The sequence below is a fragment of the Ornithodoros turicata genome, chromosome 8, assembly GCF_037126465.1.
Source record: "Ornithodoros turicata isolate Travis chromosome 8, ASM3712646v1, whole genome shotgun sequence".
Taxonomy (NCBI): Eukaryota; Metazoa; Arthropoda; class Arachnida; order Ixodida; family Argasidae; genus Ornithodoros; species Ornithodoros turicata.
Window position 1 is genome coordinate 28,813,570 of NC_088208.1, and position 24,640 is coordinate 28,838,209.

The following is a 24,640-nucleotide window of genomic DNA, read 5'->3' on the forward strand; positions in this document are numbered from 1 at the left end:
CGGATGTAGCGGCCGCTCGAAGCTTTGCTTCACAGACTCCGACTCAATGTTTCGTTGGCGAACGCATTTCCGTTCAAAATATGCCCCCATGCTTCGTTGTTGTGTTCAACGTGTGGTGTGCGTGAAGATTCGGAACACATTCTTCTCGAATGTGTGCGGTTTCGATCTGCACGTTTGCAACTTCACTCTTTGCAACGACTCTTTGACGTCCTGAAAGTGCTGAGCGAATGGCCTGCGATTCATCGTCAGGGTGCACAACGCTCACTCGTCACCTTCGTTAAGAACATAGCAGAGCTCTCGTCTTTTCAGACGTTTTCTTTTTCCGTTTTCTTTTTCTTTACTAGACCTGGAGTAGCTTGTCCCGCAGTGAGTGGGCTCACATCTCCATTTTTTTCTCCTATCATCATCATCATCATCATCATGCAATGGAAAGTGGTGAGTCGAAACTTTTCCCGAGAGAGCAAACCAAAAACTTGTGTAGGGTATTTAATAAGCCTATGGCAAGACAATACATAGAATGTTGAATTCCACTGGAACATATAACAAGAGGTTACACGACCATCAGGTACAATTAGCACAACACTTAGAAAGCCATACATGTTCTACTTCTCTTCTAAAAGCCGCTCAGACGTCTCAAGCACAAGGGCGAACAGCTGAACTTGTCCTATGAAAACAATGAGAGGACATACGAATGAAAGCTGAAGCATGTTACTTGACTAGGGTACCGGTTTTATCTGCGAGGTGTTATACGCTGGCGCGGTCCGTAGTACAGCCATTATTCGTGAGATCGCAATGATTGTTGACGACAGGATTGTCGTGTGACCACCTGAATATCTAGAAGACTTGTGGGGTGAGTGGAAGATAGGGGAGTGATGAGGAAATATGAGAGGATGTCTGTCACAGTGATTTCTTTCCGGCGAATCCGACGCAACGCAGGAAGATTTTATTTTATGGCATGTCCAGGTATCGTTTCGTTGGCAATGAGGATTGGACGACAGAGACTACACACTTCGACTTAAACTAACAGCTCACGGTAACCTTCGAAAGTCGTTCCTTGAGAACAGGCTGCAGAGCGAAGCGTGTGGGACGATAGATGGCGCGGCCAAGTGGGGACTGGGGGAGAGAGAGCCGGCACTATACATGGAGCGTCGTGCGAAGGCTCGTAGCCAATCGCAGGAGCCTTCCACGGATGAGTGGGCGGTCCCAATTGTAGGACTTAACGTGTCACTGACTATACGTTGTCTGTCTTCGACTATTATTGTTCTAAATGAAATCATACCTGGACATGTCTACCTTCGATCCTCATTCTCGAGGCAGTGGCACCTGTGCATAGTTCACATCAGCCTAACTAGCCTCAGTCTGCTTTCCAAATTCTACGACAGTTCAACAGATGGCAGCCAGATGGAGACCCTGCAACTATACTACTGGGGAAAATTCTTTGGCTTAGGGAATTCTGTATTGTGCGTGATGTAGCGATACACATTCGAGTCCTTTCCAAAAGGACCAGTGTCGGTTGCTCGCACAACGGCTCGGAAGCCGCTTGCATCGGCTACATAGTCCACGCGGCGTTCGATACCATTGGCGTCCACGTAGCCGTAGGATCCTGAGCGAACGTTGTCGCTGTCGCTAATTTCCTCGTGGAAGTGTTGACCTGTGGCGTTGGCTGTGTGCGATCCGTTCAAGGGGTTCGTGCTCTTGTACCTGAAGAAGTAGTATTCCGCTGACGACTGGAACGAAAATAATAGATTCCACTCATTGTGCTTAAGTAGTGCTGTTGATGTGATGCTGACAACACATTCCTTATCTTATGCACTAATGTCGACGTGTCGACAGCCGCAGGACATTTTCATTTGTTCTTCGTTATTGAGCGACAGAGCATTTCGTGCTGGTTTCTCCGCATGGCTACTCAAGAAGAAGCATGAACCCTAGGTGACAACTTAGTGAAGGAACAAACTTACGTAAACAACGAGAATTGACCGGGGCAGGCCACCAATACGGACGACACATCTTGCACACGCAGTCGACACTTACACACTTATCAACACAGAGTCACTTGTATTCGAATAAACTTACTTGAGACGGGTCATTGGGCGGCATAGCCTCAACGCTTATCGCTACAGCAGCTGCGAAACATATCCATATGATCTGAAAAAGATGAAGGAGAAAAAAAAAATTTAGGAACACTTTCAATTTCCTATGGTGATAGGTAGAAGGAACAGAATAAAATCATTGCGCGCCCTTCTCGACTTCCTCACTGCTTCGAGCCTGCTTGATACTCTGTGACAGCTTCTGTGACACTCTGTGTTCGCATCCTCTCTGACATTATGAGCCAGTGAGTGTTTCTCGGTGTCTAACGTCTTCCCCTTTCCTTTCCCCCTTTTCCTTTATGCTTTCTTCTGCTTGACCTACTCTGCCTCTTTCCTGTTTGTTTGTTTCCTTTTTCTTTTTTTCTTGCTCTATTGTTCCAACCACATACGCGTGTTGGAGTAGCCAGTCCTGACTGGGTCGGGACTAACCTCTTCATATTTTTCTTTCTTATACTGGCCAATCCAATCCAACCCAACAGAACAAAGCACAGGTGCCAACCCCAAGTGTGGAACATGCATTTCTCGCCGCATCAAAAGAACGCGCAGGTATACATGACTGGGTGACGATGAGTTCGGGCACTTCACTCAGATGTCAAATGTAACTCACGGCAGAAGTTCGTGATACGACACAAAACGGTCTGATCAACATACGGTTAAATGGTCGTCGGCTAACCGTATCACAGAACACAGTAAAGAAGAAAATCGGGTGAAAATGTTAAGAGCCTCACAACGAGAACCCCCGATATTTCGAGCAGATACTTTTCGGTTTTTGACCCAGAAGAAGAACAGTCTCTCGTCGTGATGCTCTTTCCCTTAACGTATCAACAGTCTTCCCCTCTCCTTCTGTGGCATTGGTCATATAAAAGTCAGCAGAGTAGTCGAGTCAACAGTATTGAACCAGTTATATACCTATTGAAGAAAACATTGACTGGTGCAATAGGACAGCGTGTCGTTTTCTGAAGAGCGGTTACCCCTTGCATATCAAGTAACATATTTGGAACACCGTTCAAGTACTTGGCGTGCGCATAGGGCATCCATCATTCTAAGAGATGCAAGATAACAATGAGGTTACATTCCTAAATCGCCGCGCTTCCTCCCTTCGCGTTTTACGTTCTGATCACATCGCGCTTTCAATTAAAGTTTATTTTCCAGAAGGGAATGTGGAAGCGAAGACGAAAAAACCTTGAGACTCGGCTCATCTGAAGAATTGAAGGTCCGTTTACAATCACTCCCTCTGTCCTTAGCTATGCGCACGTATAACACGGGGGCAAACGCAAGGGGACAGGGGGGAATCGATTAGAGCGGTTATTTTACGGGTTGGGTATACAGCTAGCGACCAATCGAGTTAGAGTGATATATGTAACGCAACGACGAAAATACGTTTTCATGATGACATGCAGTGTTTCAACGGCGAATATGAAACAAGTGACATTTAGTGCGAACTCTTCAAGCAGCCAAGCCAAGCCAAGCACTTAAAAACAACAACTCTCCAAGCATATTTATCCCGCTCGAGTGGAGCGTACAGTTCTGTTGCAGAGAAGTAATTTTAAGTCATTTAGCCGTTTAGCAATTGTGTTTGATCAGATGTATTAGTAGTCATATGCTTATTACGTATAGCTGCACCAGATCAGTACGAACGCTCAGGGCGCTGTTTTTAACGATTTGCCTGGACATTTTACACGCCGCTTTACTGAAACGTCACTATAATAAAAATTTGGGGCTCTGTGCAGTAAAATACGGCATAAAATAGTTATTGATTAATTTTATAAACCTAGAAAGATGGTTCACCTGTCCAAATTCTACGTGCTAGTTTACCTGGCATCGACGTTGCGGACTTAGTAGTTCGTGTTTTTGTACGCTATTCCCACTGGCGGTGGATCTGGACTGCGGCAATCGTGACAGTCAAAGGATACAGACTCTCACACGACACATGCTCCACCACAGCGGAGCTTCACGGGATACTGAAGGCACTCCGTTTTATCAAGAGATCCGTGCACAAAAGTTGGCTAGTATGCACCGACTCCAAATCAGCCCTACAGGCAATCACCAAACAGTGTGACAACAACTTTTTGGTTTATAAAATTCTTGTCACCTTCCAAGAGGTCATACAAAATGGACACAATCTAACTCTACAGTGGATCCCCTCCCACTGCGGAATTCCAGGCAACGAGGTTGCCGACAAGGCAGCAAAAGCAGCATTGCAGAAGACCAGGCTTAGTGCCATACCCTTCTCAAAGGCCGACAGCAAAATCCATCTGAAGAACACGATTCAACAACTCACTAGAAACCTCTGGAAGGCATCTCTACGGCCCGCAGATTACCTCTCTACAATAGATCCAGGTCTGACAACAAATATCCCTGTCAGCCTAGACAGAACTATTCAAACAGCTATTCACAGGACCCGACTGGGACAATTATATACAAGAAAAACCCTTCACAAAATGAAGCTAGCAAACTCCCCACTCTGCAGAACTTGCAACGTCCCTGAAGATACGCACCACGTCATAATGCATTGTCCAGTGTTTGAGAAACATAGAAGAAAACTTCAAACGACACTGGAGAAACTTGACAACCGTCCATTCAGCTTCTACAAGATTCTTGGACCTTGGTCCAGTCCTCAACAACAAGACAAGGCCATGAAAGCATTATGTGCATTCTTGAAGAATAGCGGCATATCGAGCCGCTACTAAAGAAAAAGTGTAAACAAAACACAATAGTACATGTGATGCTCACTACAGAGTGTCACGTATGATAGTCACTGCCATATTGGCGAAACTCACAAGAAATGGAGCTGCAGGCGCCCTTTTGGACAGCCACCAAGTTCCAACTCCCGCTCAGTTAGTGAAGAAGAAGAAGAATCGTGATCAGTCTGCGACTGTCGCGTGCAGACAATTTGGGTCTGGGTAACCGAGATCAACGATGCGGACATCTGTCTGCCGTTCCCGAACGGGATTACACACCCCAGGGAGGGTTTGCGCAGGCGCAGTGCTTCCGAGTTACTTTCCTTCTCTCCGCAGTTCTCGACGCGAGCCGCACAGCGCCTCGGTGACTTTGGGGGAGCGCGCGAAGAACGGCTGTTGGACACACGCTGAAATAACTGTCCTTATAGACGTTTGGGAGGCTCACTTGCTGAACCTTGGCAGTGCTAAATGAAAAAGTTTTGTTTATGAGCCTCTGAACGCGATATTGCCTTTCAGTTCACCACTTCGGTGGCCAACGCGATCAGTTCCCGACAGGTGGAAGTAAGTGACAACCAGGTACAGGGCCGTCTATACACGCTCCTCCCTGGGTCCCCGATGTCAAGTGCGGACGGCAAGGATCCCTAAAATGGTGTTGCAGCGACCAGGTCTGGGCACCGATCTACATCATACGTCACAGCGCGTTCGGGGTAGTATAGTTGACACTTGCAGTACAAGGCTTAATACCATTAGATTCTGTATTCCTTCGGCTGGCTTGAGGGCCCCACAAAGCCTATACAACATAGCACTGTTTCCTCGTAGCCCCCTTTGAATTAGACACAGCCGGAAGAAGAATATCGCGATAGCGACCCGTTAGTTCCAGTTTCTTGCGAACTGCCATCCGAACGAATCGTCTCCCGCAGTGATCTAATAACCGGAGGACCACAAGGTTGCCTTCCTATCCAGCGGCTGCTCCATCTTGTGAAACGCGCGACGCCGCTTACCTTGGTGGTCATTGCTGTGTACAACACTCAGATGCAGCGTGCGAATAGTGAATCTTGCGCCGGGTGGATCCGTCTTAAATACCCCGCGGCTGTTGAGCTTATTTAAATTGCGTGCTCCCCTGCCACATGGAGGTGCAATTTTCTTCTGGAATGCGGTCGACTTCTTGGCCGCTTAGGATTATGGCGACGGAAAAAGGTCTGTGCGTCGATAAACATTGATAACACCTTGGCGCTCTAGATGGAGTGTTTACCAGGAGTGAAATTCCCTAGATTGGGTTTAGCGCGGGTTACCGGACGGTTAAGAATTATGTAAAGTAATGCCGAGAGACGACGTACATAAGCGGCTTAGTGGTGGTTGTTTGCGCTGGCGAGTTCTAGATGGGGTTTCAGATTAATTTTTTCAGCTGTGCGGGTGACCATAAATCGTGGTAATCGTAGAACATTAGTATAGGGTAGACATGGTCCTGGTGCAGGTCCTTGCATACAGCGGACAGTGCCTGATGGACTTTGTTAACTTTATGAATTAGGTCGCCGTTTACCAAGTAGGCATTATCAAGTGAAGTAATTTGAAGATGTTTGCCAACCGTTGCCAAAATGGGGAGCCTCAAGGACTGTGAAGTACTCGGCGGATTCCACTTCTAACTAAATGCAATACCTCCGCAACGCTTCGCGTGCTACCTACGCGGACAACTACAGAGCGAGCTCAACCGCCCCAAGAACAAAATAACGCCTGCCACGGGACATGGGCCCATGCTCTTCCGAAGTCTGGGAGACCGAACGTTAAGCGGCACCGGTTAATCCACACTTGGAAGTTAATTTCCGTAACCAGCAAAGCCAATTGCTTCTGTTCGTTCCATGCGACAGGTATAGAGGGTGTAAAGTCCTCACAGTGGCCCAGTCCATGGAAGGCAAGCCATGCATTTCCTATACACAGATTCAAAGGTGTAGTGTCGTGTGGCATTGCAAAAAGACATGCTCTGCGGATTTGGAAGCCTTACATGCCCCACAGGAAATCGGTCAGCACGGAAGATGTTAAAGCGCGACAGGCGCGACCACACAGAAAGAACCCAGTGAGCCATCTTCCATTGGAGAGCGGCACGCCGAGCACCTAACCAACCGGCAGTATTCCTATACGCCAGTCACACTTCGTGGCACCCTGAGAGAGGACTCGCGCCGCGGTTGCTCTGCTCATCTCAGAAGTGCCGCTTGAGCTTGAGTCGCACAGCGAAAGACGTAAATATCTTCGAAGGCTTCATTGAGCGCCCACTGCCAGGCTTAGTTTGCGGACACTGCCTACACTTTTGTGTCGTCCACCGAAGCAATTACCTTTTGTAGGTGGTGGTATTGATGGTGTGAACAGCTTGTAGGTGTTGGCCTCCGCCTCATAGGGGGCGGACGTTGCCTGTATACCAGCAACATATCACCCATTTCCTCCTTCCCTAGCCTAGAGCACTCTGCTCATGTCTTAGTAAGGAAACAGATAAGCATTAGCTTCGACGGACGTCTTTGAAACCAGGTCTCCGTTTGCAGTGGCATGATACATTTCGTTTCAGTATTAACCTCATGACATCTGGTCTCCAGAAACAAAAAAACAAACCTTTTATTTCAACGCACATTTCTCTTCGTGCAAACAGACCAGGCTTCCATGGGAGCACATACAACCGTCATCACCTCTGGTGAGTGGATACCTATCCCTAGCGTACTTACTACATTCTCTTTCTTTTGTTCTTTTTTGGTTTATAAATTAGGAGGCGTGTTCTGTGATTAGAAGAAACCTGGAGCTCCAACGGCAACAGCGGCGGATGGAGTCTGGGATGTTCCTGGCTCGTTGCTGCTCACACTAGCCTGGAATCCTGCGGCGCCAGCGGTGTAGTCGACGCGGCGGTAGAGTCCGAAGGCGTCAGTGTAGCCGTAGGATCCACTGCGCTCGTTGTTCTCGTCAGCGGACTCGGTGTGGAAGTGGTGGCTTCCAGAAACGGGGTTGGGGACTTCGTAGCTGAAGTGGTATGGCTGCTGGCCCTGGAGCATGAAGAATAAATTTTAGGGTTTTTCGTTTTCGGGTTTTATGATTTTTCAAATTGGGGAGTGAAAAATCGGGTGCTATTTACGCACGAGAATTCGGGGAGAAATCGGGCGCTATGATCTCTATTTGACGCGTCACCGGGAAATTTTCGGCTGAAACGAAGGGCATACGAAACAAGCCACTACTGTGACACTGGAACGAAAACCAATAATCTTTATATTTCTGCTCGAAACTGGGATAGTGAATGACCGCGCTATTTGAACAGTTGCCCGAGCTCCGTCACAAAAGCTCGTCTTTGACTCCTGCAGGATAGGAACATAAACGGAGGACAAATCCACTGTCACAAATAGCTCTCTCTGCTGATATTATGATTCACTTTTCCGACGGTTTACTGAGGACGGCAAGTTGAAGGACCGCAAGGATTTCGTGTAGATATCGGGTTTTACCCGAATTCTTGAAGATTTGTTCGAGGGGAAACTATCGTGCAAAATCGGGTTTAACCCGAAAACGAAGAACCCTAAGAATAATTGCTTAAAAGTGACACTATTCGGAGTGCGGACTAGGTCTCGTGTCTTCATAGTCGTACAGAATTTATGGCGTTGCAAACTACATGTCTCGCGTTATATTGTCCGATTTTTTTTTCCTGCTCTGTGATGTGGAAGTATCATAACATTAATATGTAGTTTTGAGGAGTATGACGTCACAGTGTGCGCGATCTGCAACCCGCCTGGCAACGTTGCTACTCCAAGGTATATTTCCATCTCCTCATATGACAGGCATTCTTCGCCGCATACCGCGCATCGAGGAATCGTTGCTTCTTCGGCTGCGGCTGAATGTGGCACGAACTCCACTCCTCCTATTTAAGATGAGTCAGTATCTATCGCCCCTTTGCCCCACGCGCCACGTAGAAGCTGACGTGCCGCACATACTGCTTGCCTGCCAGCAGTACGAAAATCACCGGACTAGTCTTCGGCGCCGCCTTGCTCATCTAGGCTACTGAGAGCTTTCCCTCGCGGTGCTACTTGACTCTACTCAGCACGCTGAAGTCACGTCTGCGCTGATACGATTCCTTCGGGAATCTAAACTCCTGGGCATTTTCTGATACGTCCTATGCGCAACGATTAGTTAAGAAGCTGTTTATTCTGTATTTTTTCATAATTTTCTGTGTCTCAGCTGCTTCTATCCCCCTTTGTTAGCTTGATAGCTTTTGGGAATAGCAAGCCTACAGCGTGGCTAACCTTTCCCCTCTCTTTTTTGTTACTTTGCATTAAACATATCCTCCCCTCCCCCCTCATGACAGCTGCTGGCAATGTTCCAAGGTGGTGCAGACACCAGAGCTCATGCTGATGTCACCTCCTCTTGGAAAATCCGAAGCTATGGTGTTCTGCGTGTTCTTTGGAAAATTCGCGAGAGCGCGTAATGTTCCCCGACAGCACTCGTCTTTCGCGTGCTGATGTCTTCGAACCAGGTCGAACGAGTCAACGATCCGTCATTAGGATTCTCCTGCATTTACGTGTGCGTGAAGGACAGTGAATGAACTTACGAAGAATGGCTGCTGAACAACAAACTGGGCGAAAGCACCAGCGATGACTGCGAGGAACACGAGCTGCAAGTGGAAAGGAAAAGAGAAATCATATATTGACCAGTGTTGGGGGTTTGAAATGTCGTATTTGATTTAAATCCGGATTTAAATCCACAAAAGAGACTGGTAGATTTGATTTAGATTTGATTGGCGGCTTCATTGTGAACAGGATTTGGATTGAATCACACATTTGCTCAGGGATTTGGATTTGAATTGAATCACACTTTTGCTCAGGGATTTGGATTTCGATTGAATCACATTTTTGCTAAGGGATTTTGATTTTGGTTGAATCACGTTTTTCTGAAATTTCGATTTTAATCCGGATTTGCATAATTTGCTATGAAATTCAGCCTATATGCATGAGCGATGCGCATGCTAGCGCGACTGTGGCGCAACGCTTGCTCCGGCTCTGCCTGTCTCTGTTATACTTTGTAATGTAATGCTAGCAGAAAATCAATACACTTCAATGTTCAGCAAATAGGCCACACAGAAGACCTCGACTACTCTTCATAGGATAAACGACTGTGCTTCTGTGGTACTGGTCGAACACGGCGACGATGGTTTTGCATGGTGCTTATACGTCAATGTACGGCCTATTATACTTCACGCGCCGAAAAAAAAACAAAAACAAAAACGCTAGGACCCATGTTATCTTTCCTACTCCCCACCAATTTTTGCAGTGCAGTCATTATGCTTCTCTCCCATCTGTTTATTTGACGCATTTTCTTGCGTACTGCACAGCAAAAAATGTATCATGTGGCAGGTGTACCCGTACCAAGACCAGCGACAGGGAAGTACAGTAGTTAGAAGTTAGTTAGAAGTTAGTTGATTAGAAGTAATTAGATATTATGTGTAAAAAGCCGAGCTTCTAAAACTGCGGTCGATTCTGAAACCATTCCACAGCTGTTCAGCAGTGCTAGTTCCTCTTCCGGATTTGTGATGGATCTGAAAAATCCGGACTTAAAAAGGGATTTGATTTGGCGTGCTGGGAATACATCCGGATTTATAGTGATTTGATTTACTCGAATAAATTTGCATCCGGACTTGATTTGGATAGATTTATCGACTTCTGCAAACCGCGGATTTAGTTTAAATCCGATTTATTTCCTCAAATCCCCAACACTGATATTGACAGTGCCTGCTATCTGTGTTATATTCAATAGGTTCAAGTATGGGTCCTGAACTATATATACATGTATAAGCTACCCGAAGGACGACAGTACGGGTATGGACGCCAACTGAGGTTGTAGTATCAAAGTCTGTGGACAATCACAGTTCCATTCGGTAGTCCAGGTACCATAAAGAGAAATTAACTGACTGTCTACGAGCACTGCACTGAGATTCACTCCTGGAATTGGTTAACTATCCAATAGTGGGAACTCTGCGAATTTCAACGGTTAATCGATGTGAATTCGACAAAGATTCCATGAAATTCCTTGAAATTGCTCCTGGTCTGGTCCCTCTTGCTCTTTTAAGTGTCCCAAAAGGGTTCTTTCACACTCTTCGTCCAGTCGCGCCAATGTTGCTGCTAGGTTGCGGTACTTACCTGAACTAGCTTAACATTCAAAAGACTTGCAAGAGCCCAGAAACTTGTAAGTTTCACCGACCAGGAACCCTGCCACAAACCTTACGTCCGACTATGACTTGACTTGGTTTATCTTTCTTACCACCGTATTCTAGTTCCGCCCTGAGCGATTCCTCAGAGCTTAGTGCACTTCGAAGGTTCCTTGATGTTCGAAGCGCTGTCTACCGCGACGAATTTCCTTGTGATTCCCCAAACACAAAGGCGCACTGGAACACCTTCCAGCAGCCCTTAGTTGTCCAGAGTGAGCTTCAAACAGAGTGCGTCTATATTGTTCTTCAGTTTGTGGCATACGTATATCGACTAGGTTAACAGAAGACACCGAGGCTGACACTCAGACCGTACAACGGCGACAACAGTGTGACTGAAGCAATAGGCGAGGGGACCCTGAAGCCTATTTAGTTTTAGAGATCCCTGGGGACGGAACGTGAACACAGCGTCTATAGCACACACAACGGCGCCGAAGAGCTGCATTTTACGTACCTTGGCGAACATCCTGACTGCGTGAGCACAACTGAAAGTGACGCTGTGCCTCCGGGTGCCTCCTCGAGGTTTTATACTCTGCGCTAACAGGAGCTCATTTGAATAGTAACGAAGATACAGCCTACCGTGTTTACGACCGATTCGTTTTTGTCTTTCCCCTGAAATCCTGATCATTTGTTTGGAGGAGGGAAATCGCGAACGCGAGATAAATCTCCACAGAGGTTAGATACCGACGTTCATTATTCGCCCCCCAGGAACGGTATCGGAAATGCGTATCTGATAAATGTATAGGTGCGGCAAGTAAGAGCTGCTTCAAGGTTACGGTCGCAACGCAGAATTTTGCGCGAATATGTTTGAGTTTCAGTCTGGGGATGTCTTTATTAGACCATATTTTCGGTTTCTTTCTTTCTTTTTGTTTCATATATTTTTCTTCTTTTTTTAACCTGTGTTCTTGGTGTGTAGCAGACTGTCGACAGGATGCGTGCAGTGGTTGAAATCTCTCATTATTCCTGCACTATGTTTTAGGTATCTCTCATTTGCCTTTCGTGTCTTCTCGCCTTTCATGTGCCTCCCCGCTGCTCGGACAATATTTGGAAACTCCTGTGCTTAGGAACTTTGTGCCGCTCATTCTTGCAGTTAGAAAATATATATATATATATCTTTTACGTAATCCAGTCTAATGCAATCGTCCTTAAGTTTCTGTTTGTCACATTTTCTTCTTAGTAACATGCTTTTGTTTCTTGCCACGGGCCTGGGCAAATGCCGGCACAGCTGCCTATGAAGTAAGCCCAGGACTCGCGATACCTCCCGAGCAGCATACCGTCACGTGAGACTGGCTACATAGTTCGGACTAGAGAATGAAGAAAGGTGCCCGCCCTGCAGCAGTGAACAATCTCAACTATTCGTCACGTGTATACATGTGGCTGTTGCGTATATATCCTTTAGCTGGGTGTGAGGCTGCAGGTCCTTTTATCAGGTGCAATTTGGCACTTTCATTTTCCATTTTCATTAGACATTTCTAAGCCTGTAAAGGCCTCTATTTCACCATCCCAAGGTGTCACGTGTAGTGGATCTGGATGACCCATTTACACATCGTACGAGAGCTTCAGATGTTCCTGATCGCGGAAGATAGTCTCCCTTCCCTTGGCTCATGGACATTCGCCTAGGTCGCTGGTTGAGATTACACTCGGGCGAGGAGGCTTGGACGAGGGCAAAGATGTCCTCGTGCTCACTATTCCTCCCGTTTTCCATAAAATCCTGGTTCGACTGCTAAGCCATGTCTGAAAGTTCTTTCAGAGAGATACGCTGGCGAAGTGCCGAGATACTTTCCCACCCAATGCATTGTGCAGCCGTCGCGTTTTTTATAGGCATTGAATGAGAATGTAAACAACGTGTTCACCTTCCCAAGTCTTAGGAGTAGGTTATACTAACATATTGTTCTCGTTAGTGTCTGCAAACGTCAAATCACGATCTCTCATCACGATCTTACGTACGATTTGTATTGAACGCTTGCGTGCTGAATAGTACCATTGCACATATGCACGATTAGATATGCACAATGACGGTCTCACGCTACAGCTCCTTCTGTATACTCAAGATCGGCACGCTCAATTATAGGTACACGAAACGAATGAACAACTTTAAAAGCAAAAAGAGACAAGAAGGACTTTTATCCGAACAAACGTGGTTCGTTACACAGGATAATAAGGTTACTTCTTATTTGTTTTGTCTCGCTCTCCGTTTCATGATATTGTTGTTAACGTTACAGGTTGATTGTCTTTAGAGTTATCGTAGAACAGCAGTGGGCCGACGACATATAGCTTGACAGCTTGTTGCTTGTAAGCCAAGCACAACAAGTTATACACGTGACAGAGCGTTCCTAATACGAATTCCTTTTAATAAAATTTCTAATAATCATGGCTAACCTTTCCCTTCTTTTTTTATGAGCAATAAACATATCCCCCCCCCCCCACACACACACATAATAACAAAACTCGTCTGGTAGGATATTATCCCCAATTCGCCAAGTAACAGTGATCTATGTTCCCAAATGAACTGATTTGCGGCTTCTGTTGGCTACGTAGCCGAGACCTAGCCAACTTCTTCCGTTGTTAGACCCAGTGTTGTCCGCAGGCAATGTATAGTTGCGCCGCCATGCTTTACGAGCAATGCGCACTTGGTGACCTCTTTGACGCGGTGTTGCCAGTAATTTTCAATGTTAATTTTCTAACAACGATAAGTGCCGGCGAAACATGAGACGGAAGATTACTGAAGGCCCAGGCTACCGAATAGATAATTTTCCGAGATTGCGCCTCTCCTGCTTCATGGTACAGCTCGCAACAGATTTAACAAAAAAGCTGTTCCAGCCTGCGGACCCTGGCGGTCCTTAGGAGAACTAACGGCGAAGGGTGTTTTGGGTCATTTGATTCCAGTTGGGGGGGGGGGGGGTGACCATCGTTATGAAAGCGTTGTTTTCGGGTAGGCGCTGCCGGGGTTGGCTGTCTCGGAGCGCTTCGCAGACAGGAGCCGTGTTCAAGTTAACCTTGACGCGAGCTGTACCTTCAACGTAAAAGGCGTCACATACGGGCAGATGACTTCTCGCGCTCGCAGCAAAGTAATTTTCCTTTCCCACAAGTATTTCTGGCGGTTCTTCAGTCCCTTTCCCGTGTCCATTCTACTAACATTTAGGATTACCCTAACCAGTGTCTGTAAGTCAGCTCGACCCTCGCTCTTTCACAATAACAAAATTGATTGGTGCGCAGTGAAATCCAGCACACCAGCGCCATGCCCTATTGCCTTTCTGGACACTGTAGGACGCCTGTCCTCGTTCTGAGGCTTATCATTATACCATCAATGGGATAAAGTATCCTCCTCTCTGGCGATGGGTCATTCTATTAATTATCACCAATATAAGGTTGTTGTATATAGTATTTTAGTGCGGCTGAAACGGCTTTCCCAACGGTAGTCAGTTGGCTTGCAGTGCTGCGGAGAGATACCTCATCGTATCGTCATGCATGTTCCTGTTATTGCAGTTCAGGGAAGCTCTGAGAGGTAGTCTCTCGAGTAGACAGTTCTAAAGGGTGACAGAAATGACCGGGAAGATTTACCGAACTTACTCAACTTCGGCGTCGTATCGCGGTCGCAATCTCGTATATTGAGCCTATACGAATCGAATCTCACATTGGACCTGTTTCACCGGAATCCGAGGCGTCCCATGCGACCTAGAGAAATATATGCCCTACTGCGACACCCATGCGTCGAAGAGACGCCGCCGTTAAAAAGAACAAAGAAATGGGACGAATTCGTTCTTGCAGGTCGACAGCGGTGGGCGTTATTTTGACAGACTGCAGATTGTCTCAGAGCCGATCCTCTCAGGATCTCTTCCCTGTGACAGGCTAATTGCCGGATGTATGCGCGGGGTCTTCCCCAGGCAGTCAGTGAAAACGACAGACAAAGAAAACGCGGCTGACGTGCGCGGTTTAATGCTTCATTCTGCATGCATGCATCGGCAGGTGACATGTGTTACGGGACACGAAAGGTGTGGTATCATCTGAAGCGAAGGAATGCTTGTTATGCGTGACAGGGGCATCTCTAAACCTACGAAGAAAGACGCCCGCGTGTTCCTGTCCAACGTTTGAAAGAATGTGTAGACATCGTAGAACACCCTCGAATTGAATTCATCAACACCCCAGAGTGGCAGAGATCATCCCGTTGGATTCCAGGGATCCCAGGAACGGATGCGTTTTTCAATACACGTCTAACTCCTTCTTGAATTACTTTCAATTGTTCTCTTTAGAGTTTGTTCTTTTCCGTTTCAGAACAGACATGTGGATAATCAGGACTTAATCTAATGAGAAGCCGCAAGGAAAGAAAATAACACGTGTAACTGCTCCAGTAGCTTTAGATAACGGCTCGAGAATTAAGTCTCACCAGGATTAGGAGTACACTGACAAGTGAAAGACCTCTATATAACTTGTTCGTGACGATTAATCCCACCGGAAGAAATACGTCTCTGATGGTATGGGATATGTAAACTGAAGTTGTTGCGTAACGCCGACTTGACACGCCTCACACATACCCATATAATCCAGTTGGACCTTATATTGGAACTGTCAGTAAGACGGAAATCAAACGAACCAAACGAACGAAGGTTCAGGTCATCAACGTGCCACTTTTTGCGTCGATGCGTACGCACGACGAACGGATAAGCCGCCTACCACGTAGCGCTTTCCCTCACACGTATTGAATGAATAACGAAATTAGGGGGTGCCTAACGACTTTTTGCCTGATATTGCTTTGTTCATCGAAGGTAACACCTCGCAATGGCGATCGTTATCGTCATCGAAAGTGAAAAGTCCGACGTAAACGGCGGCATGCCTCCATCCAGATGCAGGTCATATGCGTACGCGTGCGTCTGGGTCGTCCAACATTTCGCGCGCCGACCGTCAAGGGCGCTGGGCACATAATGGTGCTTGACGTAATGTCTCTGACCTGGATCGAAGTTCCCAATAATTGCTGACCTCTCCAACGCCTTTTGTTTCTTCGCCGCGCGGCTCAGACCTTGTCCCTTTCTCCAGCTTTGCACCGACAGGGAGGCCTTGCCTGAGAGTCCTTGTCAAGGTCTCTTCAAAAAATAGGGAGGGGAGATGACGTTATTCGATGAAGCATCAGTCAGGGCTTCTCCGAGCACTTTTATTTTGTGAGTGACAGTTGTTTACACGCCTCTATGTGTAGGCTGCGATTGCCCACTCCTTTTATGGGTATGGCTCGCTGTACGTTGATAGAAGGGCACGGTCGGTGAATGCTAAAGAATCTACGTATCGTTCTCGTAAAAGCCCACACTTCGTATCTGCGTGAGATGTATGAGAAAAAAGTGTGATGACAGGGGTTCAACTTGCCGATAATGTTCCAGTTGCCTATCGCTGTAGCACGAGTTCTACGTGTCCGTACATCAGTTCCACGTATGACAAGAAGCCGGTGTAGAATTGCAAAACTTCCATAAGTTACTTTAACACCTTATTGATCAACTTACCATACACAACTTGACATGTGAGACACAGTTATTTTTCTGTCGATAGCTGGCTGGTTGGTTGGTTTGAATAAAAAGAAAAATAGCTAAAAGTACCATTGCTTTATTATGAGACGCTGAATAAGGCCGTCTGAACGCATTAGATGATAAGTGGATCGTCAGAGAAATTTTGCAGGAAAGTAAAACGTTATGCCTTATAAGTTAATGGAGTGATAGGAAATTGGTAGTAGCAATGGCTATAAAAGTACAGCGAGCGTCTCAGCGGAATTTCCGCCGTATTCCTAAGGCCTAATAGGTCATGCGGACGTCACATCCCCCCCTTTTTTTATCATCATCATCATCATCATCATCATCTTGTAGGAGGCATAATGTACAGGTATGCCTTTCTGTAACAAAAGCTTATTTCAGCTAAGGAATCGTGACGTATGTACAATCAACGAAAGTTGTCTCAAGAGGGGGGGGGGGGGTGACGGGGGGGGGGGGGTTCCAGCGGTCTGCCTGCCTAGATTGGCGGTACCTTGCTCGGAGAAATGATGAAAAGGGGGTGGCGGAAGGGGGAAGCGAAGGGGGGGGGGGTGTCACAAGGCAACTATGATCGTGAGTGATGGCCACTGTCGTAGGTCCCTGTTTTAATTTGACTGTTCTTAGCTTGGGGTGATAGTTATGTTACTTTCAAGGCAAATCAGTACTGAACGTTCTTTAACGTACTCTTAAATATCAACACAAAACACCCTGTGTGTAACCGCCACTCGCGGAAAACGATGCGTTTAAGCAACTCTGTGGCCAACTGCCAAGTTGTCGTCGTCCTCGGCCGTTTGATCTATACGGGTCGGTAACAATGTGCCAAAATTCAGGTTCTCTGCTTCTCTTCGTGGGATGACGTCTTGAAGTCAAGCGTAGAGGGTTATATTTGTAAGCGACACGATGCCCGTTACTTCTTAAATTGGATTATTCCGAAATTAGATTAATGATTGATACATTGCCCACGAGGTAACAATAATCGGCTGCTCAGGCTAATGGGAAGGTACTGGCATTTCACACGGTCTCCATAAAACTCGCCGTGCTGGTAACAGGAGTCATCGTGTGGCGCTCGAAAACAAAAACCGAGAGAATGCAAGATTGCATGAACTAGCAGGGATCTGAACGCGCTGCTTTCTTATACCCATAGAAAACATAAGTCGTCACAACTTGAGTAATATACCATTTTTACGTTCGCGTCGCCCCTGTCGGTGGAATGTCGAACGTCGCGTTTTCATGCCAGTAGTCATGGCAACCGTGCCGCAAACTTGAATGAGAAGACGGGCAGAAAGAGTGCGCATGGGAAAAAAGAAAGCGCATTACGGGATTATGAGTACAAAGCTTCGATGAAAGATGAAAGTCACTGAAAATGTTTGCCAGCTGTAGGACTCGAACCTTCGTACAAAGCTTCGTCAAGTCTCGGCCTCAAACGTCGACGTGACCTTGAAGCAGATTAATCCCTGCCATCTAACGTGGCGGCCGCCTGCAGCTGGCCGCGGACGCGCATACGCGTTGTGGAAAACCGATATTTGTCTTACAATTTTTGAAACGTTGGATATCATATCTCAAAGCTTTCAACCAGCTTCCGCTTATCTGTCAAGTTCTCTGCCGAAGCATTCTGGTGGTATTAGATTGCCCTTGTACACGTATCTAACTTATGTGTTAGAAATTTAGAGGAGACAAAGGTTGGGACAAAGGCTGCTTTGTTTGGAACTCGCACTTGTTGTTTGAACATAAATTGTCCACCTTATTAAATGAAGATGCCAAACAGTGGAGACTGGAAGATTCGACATGTTATTACTTTCGAGAAAGGTCTGACCGCTTTCGGGGTACCCAAAACCTCAGCAGCGCATACCAAGTTACTGAAGAGTCTATGGCGGCCCATCCCATGGACGACAACGACACGCCTCTACCACCACGCGCCAAGGCATAAGCTAGCACAAGCTAGCAGAAGTCAGCTCTATCGCAACATCCTAGAGTGAAGTCATGGGTTGAGAAGCTCTCCAGCACCACGCAGTCTTTTCAGAATGCATTTTTTTTTTCAACGCCAGGTCGTGTCACGTCACGTGACGCCAGCAGCACATCCGGCCCTCCGCGATATGCTATCATCGCCGATCAGGACTCATGTAGAGGGATGCCACCTCCTGTATACATTTGGTGACCCTCAGAGAACAAAGGTCAAGAAAAAAAAAGGGGGGGGGTAGTTCCTCAGAGAACTCTCTAGGCATCGGCGCTGCATGCCCATTCTACGACCTGGGGCGCGATGCTGAACTGAACTGAACTAAACTATGGTGGACACACCATTCGTTATTGAAATGTTTTTTAGTTGGCGCGATCCAAACGCCACGCGGCGGCACGTGAAAGTAAATACCGTTTCCGTACACCGCTATTTCAAATAAACATCACGACTGGCCAGCGTGCGGGAGCTGTGAAGGAATCCCGACGAGGTACCCGGGTTCGAATCCCGGGGTCGGCTGTGCTGTCTGTTTTTTTTTTTTTTTTTGCCTGGGTTTTCCGTCAGGTGATGTTAGACATATCGGCACAGTTCCCTTAGAAGTCGGCCCAGGAGGCACATCCACCTTCCCAGATCATTAGTCGTGACGTTGCCCACCTCTGTGAGGCCGACAACAGCGAGGTCTTTTAGAAGCACCACCGCAGAGAAGCGATGCATTTATCAGCAACTTTCCTTTATTATGATGATTGGGGAGTTCCTGTCTCTGGCCTCTGAACCTGGATGGATTTGGCCATGCACCAAGCAATTCTGACAAAGAGAAGGGGTGACAGTCCATCTGATTAAGTGACAGACTCGGAAAGTGTGGCCTGGGAAGGTTTACCGTGCTGTATGGAATAACGAAAAGTTGAGCACCGAGCCCCTGGCATATCACGGTGCCTCGCACCACTGAGTACGCAGCGGTCATCCTCACTGTGTCACGCCGCCCCATCCTTCGCGTCGGTCCTCCTCGGGTGCCCACCAGCTTCACCTTTCCCAGCCACGTGCTCTAGTACCGGTCGCGCTAGGTCGCTGTCAACTGCACCACACGCACCTCCTGTGCTAGCTGTCAAGGAACCCAGGCCACCCAACCTGCCCGTCTGGCTTTCCTCGGTAATTTAACAAGGCTAACGTCTTCTTACGCCCATAAAGAAACAAACATCCACTGGCAGACGGGCTCCGGGCCCTGTTTTCCACCAGGGACCCGCAGGGCTACCACAGTGCGACATCGTCTGTTTCGTCCTGTGTATTCTTCGTCGCAACTGTCAGCAATATATACCAACCTGTCCGGTCTTCGTTACAATACCACAGTGAGCTCTGTTCACGACCTCCGCCTGCTTCGCGATGGTCATCCCTGGCACCTCTCTTGCGACTACTCTTGGAGCCCACCGCTCATGTACCGTTGCGGTACTGGCACCTTCACTCCCTGGAGCCCACGCTACTTCAGCTCCTCACTGGAACCCGCAAGGCTCGCAGTGCACTTTTCCACCCCATTGTGCTACTGCTGCATCCACTGAGATAACAAGTCGTGTGTCCAGCCGTAGCTCATCCAGGTGTCATCCTCATTCTTCTCTTCATGGTATCGACGCGGACCTCAACTGCAAGCAATCCTCCGCGTCTCAGGAGGACTAGGAGTGTTGTGACGGCCCGTGGACGACGACGACGACGACGACGACGCCCCACTACCACCGCGCGCAAAGGCACAAGCAAGTCAGTGCTATCGGCAACGTCCTGGAGTGGAGCCACGTGTTGAGAAGCTCCCGAGCACATCCCATCATTGCCGATCAGGACTGATGTGGAGGAACTAAAGCTCCTCTACGAGTTTTGAAGAGGGTTATCAAGTGTGCGTCTCTGACAGATACACGTCCACAGAGGCACAATGTTTTTGTATTCTTTTTGCACACAAAAGCTTCGCGTACTCTTGCACCACCGTCTTGCACTATCAAATGCGACGCCTATGTTTATCCTAAAAAATCTTCCTGTGGTGCTTCTTTAATAATATCACCGATAAACGTGCAATCGGATCTTTGTCGGGGGGAAAAAACCGGTCGATTCAAGCGCACTTCACCGTGTACGTCGCTGTGCATTTTTTTATTTACCTTTCTCCAGTCAGGAAACTTTATCGTCATCTGTTCGTAGGCAACATTCAGCGCTGCCCTCTCACAACGGGAGCTCAGAATACGCTAAGTGGAACGTTCCTTTGGAAACCTGCAGGCGGCGCCAGGCAGTTGAAGGAAGGTCTGTGCTATCTCCAACAGATGGCTCTGGATTGATGCGTGACGTAGCGTAACGCGACGAACACGCAGTAACTGGAACTGCGTGCATTGTACATATCTCTTCTGTGTCTATGTCCCACAATTGCGTGCTTGTCTACTGGTTTCCCTAGGTTTATCCAATTGTGAGTGTCTTAATGTAGTTACGTCTACCTTGTAGTATCTACCTGACTAATAGGCAACATCTTGACCAGGACACAGTAACAATAGTAATAGCAGCGTCACTGAGGAGTGTGTCCTTTCTTCAGCATTCTACTCTTTTTGTTAGTGCTACTTGCGAGTTCATGATGAAGGCTGCTGACTTATTTTGAGGACAAAACGCATTGCTAGAACCACTAGTCCGTTTTGTGACTGAATGGATGCCCCATAATGGGAACCGCATTTCACGCTTTGTGCTCACAGTCCTATGTATACATAATCCACGTGCATGAATGAAACTACTGTGAATTGAATCGAGAACCGTGATATGTCGACTGATATGAAATCTTGTGACATGCATAGGGCACAATTTGCCGAAAAAGAACAGCTAATTATGTCCTACTGCCTGAGCAGAACAACTTTATTTAAATGATGATGCCTGATGATGCACTTCAAATTCAGCTGAAGAGTTCTCAGTTACATGGACTTATTCCATCAAATTCACGAAGAACAGATATTTTTCATCGCGAAGGGCACGATCCGAGAGACACGGTCAACCAAGCCAGACGACAACAACGTTGAGAAATTGTTGTCTGCCTTGCTTGACCGTGTCTTTCGGTTCCCTTCACCAAAACCTTCACCATGAGTTAATACCAGCTTGCCTGTACCATCTCCCTTTTATCTGTAACACGTATTTTTGTCGTTCTTTTTTTTTTTTGCTGAACTTACTCTTCGAATTCTTCTTTTTCTTAGTCTGTTCGAGCGGGCTCCACTTACTCCGTCGACAGTTAAGCGCGGGTTTTTCTTGCGTCCTCCGACTGACTTCTCCGACAAGTCCCGGCACAGATATGCACATACTAACCTCTCGCCTGTGCTGCTACTTTCTGCGTGCATCTGCATCTGTCTCTACGTCGCTCATAGCAACAGTGACTTTGTGGTGTCAACGTCCAACTAAAGCAAAAATCTCCCTGTTTGTACACTCTGCGTAACACATACGCGTGCATAACGAAACCAGTGATAATTGGTCCGAGTTCTCACGTACCTGGTATATATGAGGGTTAGGATGATGAGTGTTTTGAAGCGAGGTGATGCAGCGGGAATGTTAGGGTGACCGTGAGGTATAAGGTTCGAAATAATAGTGGGTTTTAGTGCACCGTACGGTATCACCAAACCCAGCCCCGAATCGCCCCGGCCAAATCCAGCCCAAAAAATGCTCTGCCCTCAAAGCTCTTTTGACGTCTTTGGACACCATTGGGCTTCCATCGTTATTGTGAAGGGCGCTCATTATTTCATTCCCCACATCACCACCAGCATTGGGGTAGCGTATCGCCCCTGTCGATGAAACTCCTCATTCAGTGGCGTAGTACAGTCGTACTGCATGTCGTAAACTCCTCATTCAGTGGCCCTCGAAATCGTACCCTTGGTAGTGCATTTGAGAGAGGGAAAAGAGGATGATATCCTCCTCCCCCATGTGAAGTCCCCATAGAACCCCTCCCGAAATGCTTTCTTTCTTTTTTTTTAGCTTCGCTGCTGTCCCCATTCCTCAACTCCAAATAAGGTGGTGGTTACCGTATCGTCTTTGCGTACGCAAGGGATAGCGTTGGTGATTCTGCGCACGCGCATAACATAAAGAGGGCTTCGCGCATTGCACAGGACCACCACGCTATCCCTTTCCTTTCCCCTTTTCTCATTTTTTTCTTCTCCTTTCCTTTTCTTCTTTTTTTTTGCCTTTTCTTTTCTTCCCCATTTTCCTTTTTTTGGAATAGCAAGCCGACCTCCGTCTGGCTGACCTTTCCTTTCTTTTTTCTTAATAAACATATCCCCCCCTTAACGCACGCAAAGGCGACGGCGTACGATGCACTAGAACTCACTAATAAAGTGCGTTTCGATATAAGTTTCCCTCGCCTCCATCTCGCGAGATGTTGGGGTATACTATGTGGGGCATGTTGCAATAGCACGTGACAGAAAACGCTTTTCTTAAACAGAAATCAGTACACACGAATCACCATATAATTCATCGAAGTAAGAAGTTCAAACTAGGTTAATTAAGGCATGTCGGTAATTAAGCTGCTTGCGTGCAGTTCTACTTTGTCATAAATGTCATGGACTACCGGGAGCGCGGTTAATTGGGACACTTATTTTGCTTCTTACCTGTAAGCTGATACAAAAGTTCATCGAAGAAGATGCTCTTCGAGTACTTATAAACCACTTTGGCTTGGGAACCTGAAAGCGGTTCCATGGGACTGCCGACGTGACGCGAGTAACGACTCCAACTGCACAGCAATGCGGAAGCTGCACCGTTTACTTTTTTTACGTTCTTCGTATATGTGAACAGCAATTGCTCTACATTAAGCGTATCTAGGGTGGAAGTTTCACTTCGTTTCAAGAGTACCTGGAGGGTGTGTGAATGATGCAATCTTGATGAGATGTGACGAAAGGCATTCGATATTTTCGTGTGCCTGCTGCGGGCGTAGTGCTCCAAGCTGGGTTCCACGCACATGGTCTCATAAGATGGTGGGGCTGTTGGACGTCGATTTAACCCGTCTAGGGCCTTCGTGAATTCTTTGATTCAGTTCGATTCAGTTCTGTAAATGGACGCGGAGAAACGAATTTATCTCTAAGCTAGATAAAAAGGGATAAGTGAAAATTTGAATTGACGTTCTTAAGAATAGGAGTAGATTGTATGCACAAGCAATAAGTTCTGGAGTAGCCAGTCCCGAGTGGCTCGGGACTAACATCTCAATTTTTTTTTCTTTTAAAAATCAATCAATCAACGAATCAATAGTAATTCACTGAAGATGCACCAAGTTTATACGGGCTGTGGTTCGTTCAGCCCCGTTATTTCCTTCGAAATCAGATTGAATCGAATCCATTTGAAATCGAACTCCCGTGGACGTTTCCGTGCAGCGCTGTGCACTGTTGCCCGTGTGGGTTCAGTGCAGAAACGAACGAACAGCGAACAGAAGGACCAATGAAACACGACACATGTTACACTGACGCGAGCAGTGCTAGCGTAAGCTATTCTGCATCACTATCTCTTGTGGAACTCGCCATGAACTAGGAGCGTTTCCCAAACTTATCGTTGTGTCGGACCCTCAAAAGCACTGAAAATCCATTCGACGACCCCCGTTAAGTACGATTCATGTTTACATAAATAAGCGGCGTGAAGGAAACGAGAAGGTAATATATTTCTTTAGTATCATATATCGTCATATATCAATATCGTCCCCCTCAGAGATGACGTGACCAGCACTCGCCAAGACGGTCTTCGGGTTGTCTTCGATCGTCGCGAACACTATCGGGTACCCCCGGGGGTCCGCGGACCACACTTTGGGAACCACTGACCTAGGTCATCATCGTTGAATCTGGATGTTTAACCGTCTACATTCTGCACCGCGCAATCTGCATATTTTCAAGCAAAATCCTGATCTACAACTTAATCGTACTATTGAATATGAACTTGAAACGAAACTGATGCAGGCCAGGCAAATTACATATCCCGAGGATCAACCGAAATTGGTGTCAACCACAAAATACTCGTTTTATCGTCTTGAGGGAGTGCAGAGCAAGCTGCGTATAGAGTAAATTGTGCACCTTCATATTTATCTGATTTTTGTGGTTCAAATAGACAGCAAGCGATACAAGAAGCTCTCGAGTGCCTTAATAAATGGGGGGGGGGGGAACTTCGTGCTCTTGCCTCGAAGTGTAGGATGCTTGTGACGTTCTGGCTCATATTTTCCATGACGCCTAGTA

General features: G+C 47.0%; 2 protein-coding genes and 1 long non-coding RNA gene across 3 annotated transcripts in view; 1 reads left to right on the top strand and 2 right to left on the bottom strand.

Moving 5' to 3' along the window:
- Positions 1-470: 470 nt before the first annotated feature.
- LOC135366113 (uncharacterized) lies at positions 471-5,827 on the bottom strand. Its single transcript, XM_064598765.1, has 3 exons — positions 5,770-5,827; positions 2,074-2,145; positions 471-1,727 (listed from the first exon to the last, which is right to left on the bottom strand). Exons 1-3 carry the CDS (start codon positions 5,779-5,781, stop codon positions 1,422-1,424), a joined length of 390 nt encoding a protein of 129 aa, XP_064454835.1. The 5' UTR covers positions 5,782-5,827; the 3' UTR covers positions 471-1,421.
- Positions 5,828-7,345: 1,518 nt separating this feature from the next.
- LOC135366325 (uncharacterized) overlaps positions 7,346-24,640 on the bottom strand; it is a 33,743-nt gene continuing 16,448 nt past the window's right edge. The window contains exons 6-8 of the mRNA XM_064598997.1: positions 11,440-11,597; positions 9,336-9,398; positions 7,346-7,788 (exon numbers count right to left, since the gene is read on the bottom strand). Of these exons, the coding sequence (XP_064455067.1) occupies positions 7,534-7,788; positions 9,336-9,398; positions 11,440-11,597 (476 nt within the window). The 3' untranslated portion in view covers positions 7,346-7,533. The remainder of the gene's footprint in view (positions 7,789-9,335; positions 9,399-11,439; positions 11,598-24,640) is intronic.
- Positions 20,787-21,864, top strand: LOC135366114 (uncharacterized). Its single transcript, XR_010414100.1, has 2 exons — positions 20,787-20,874; positions 21,641-21,864. It is a non-coding gene; the product is annotated as an uncharacterized LOC135366114 (long non-coding RNA).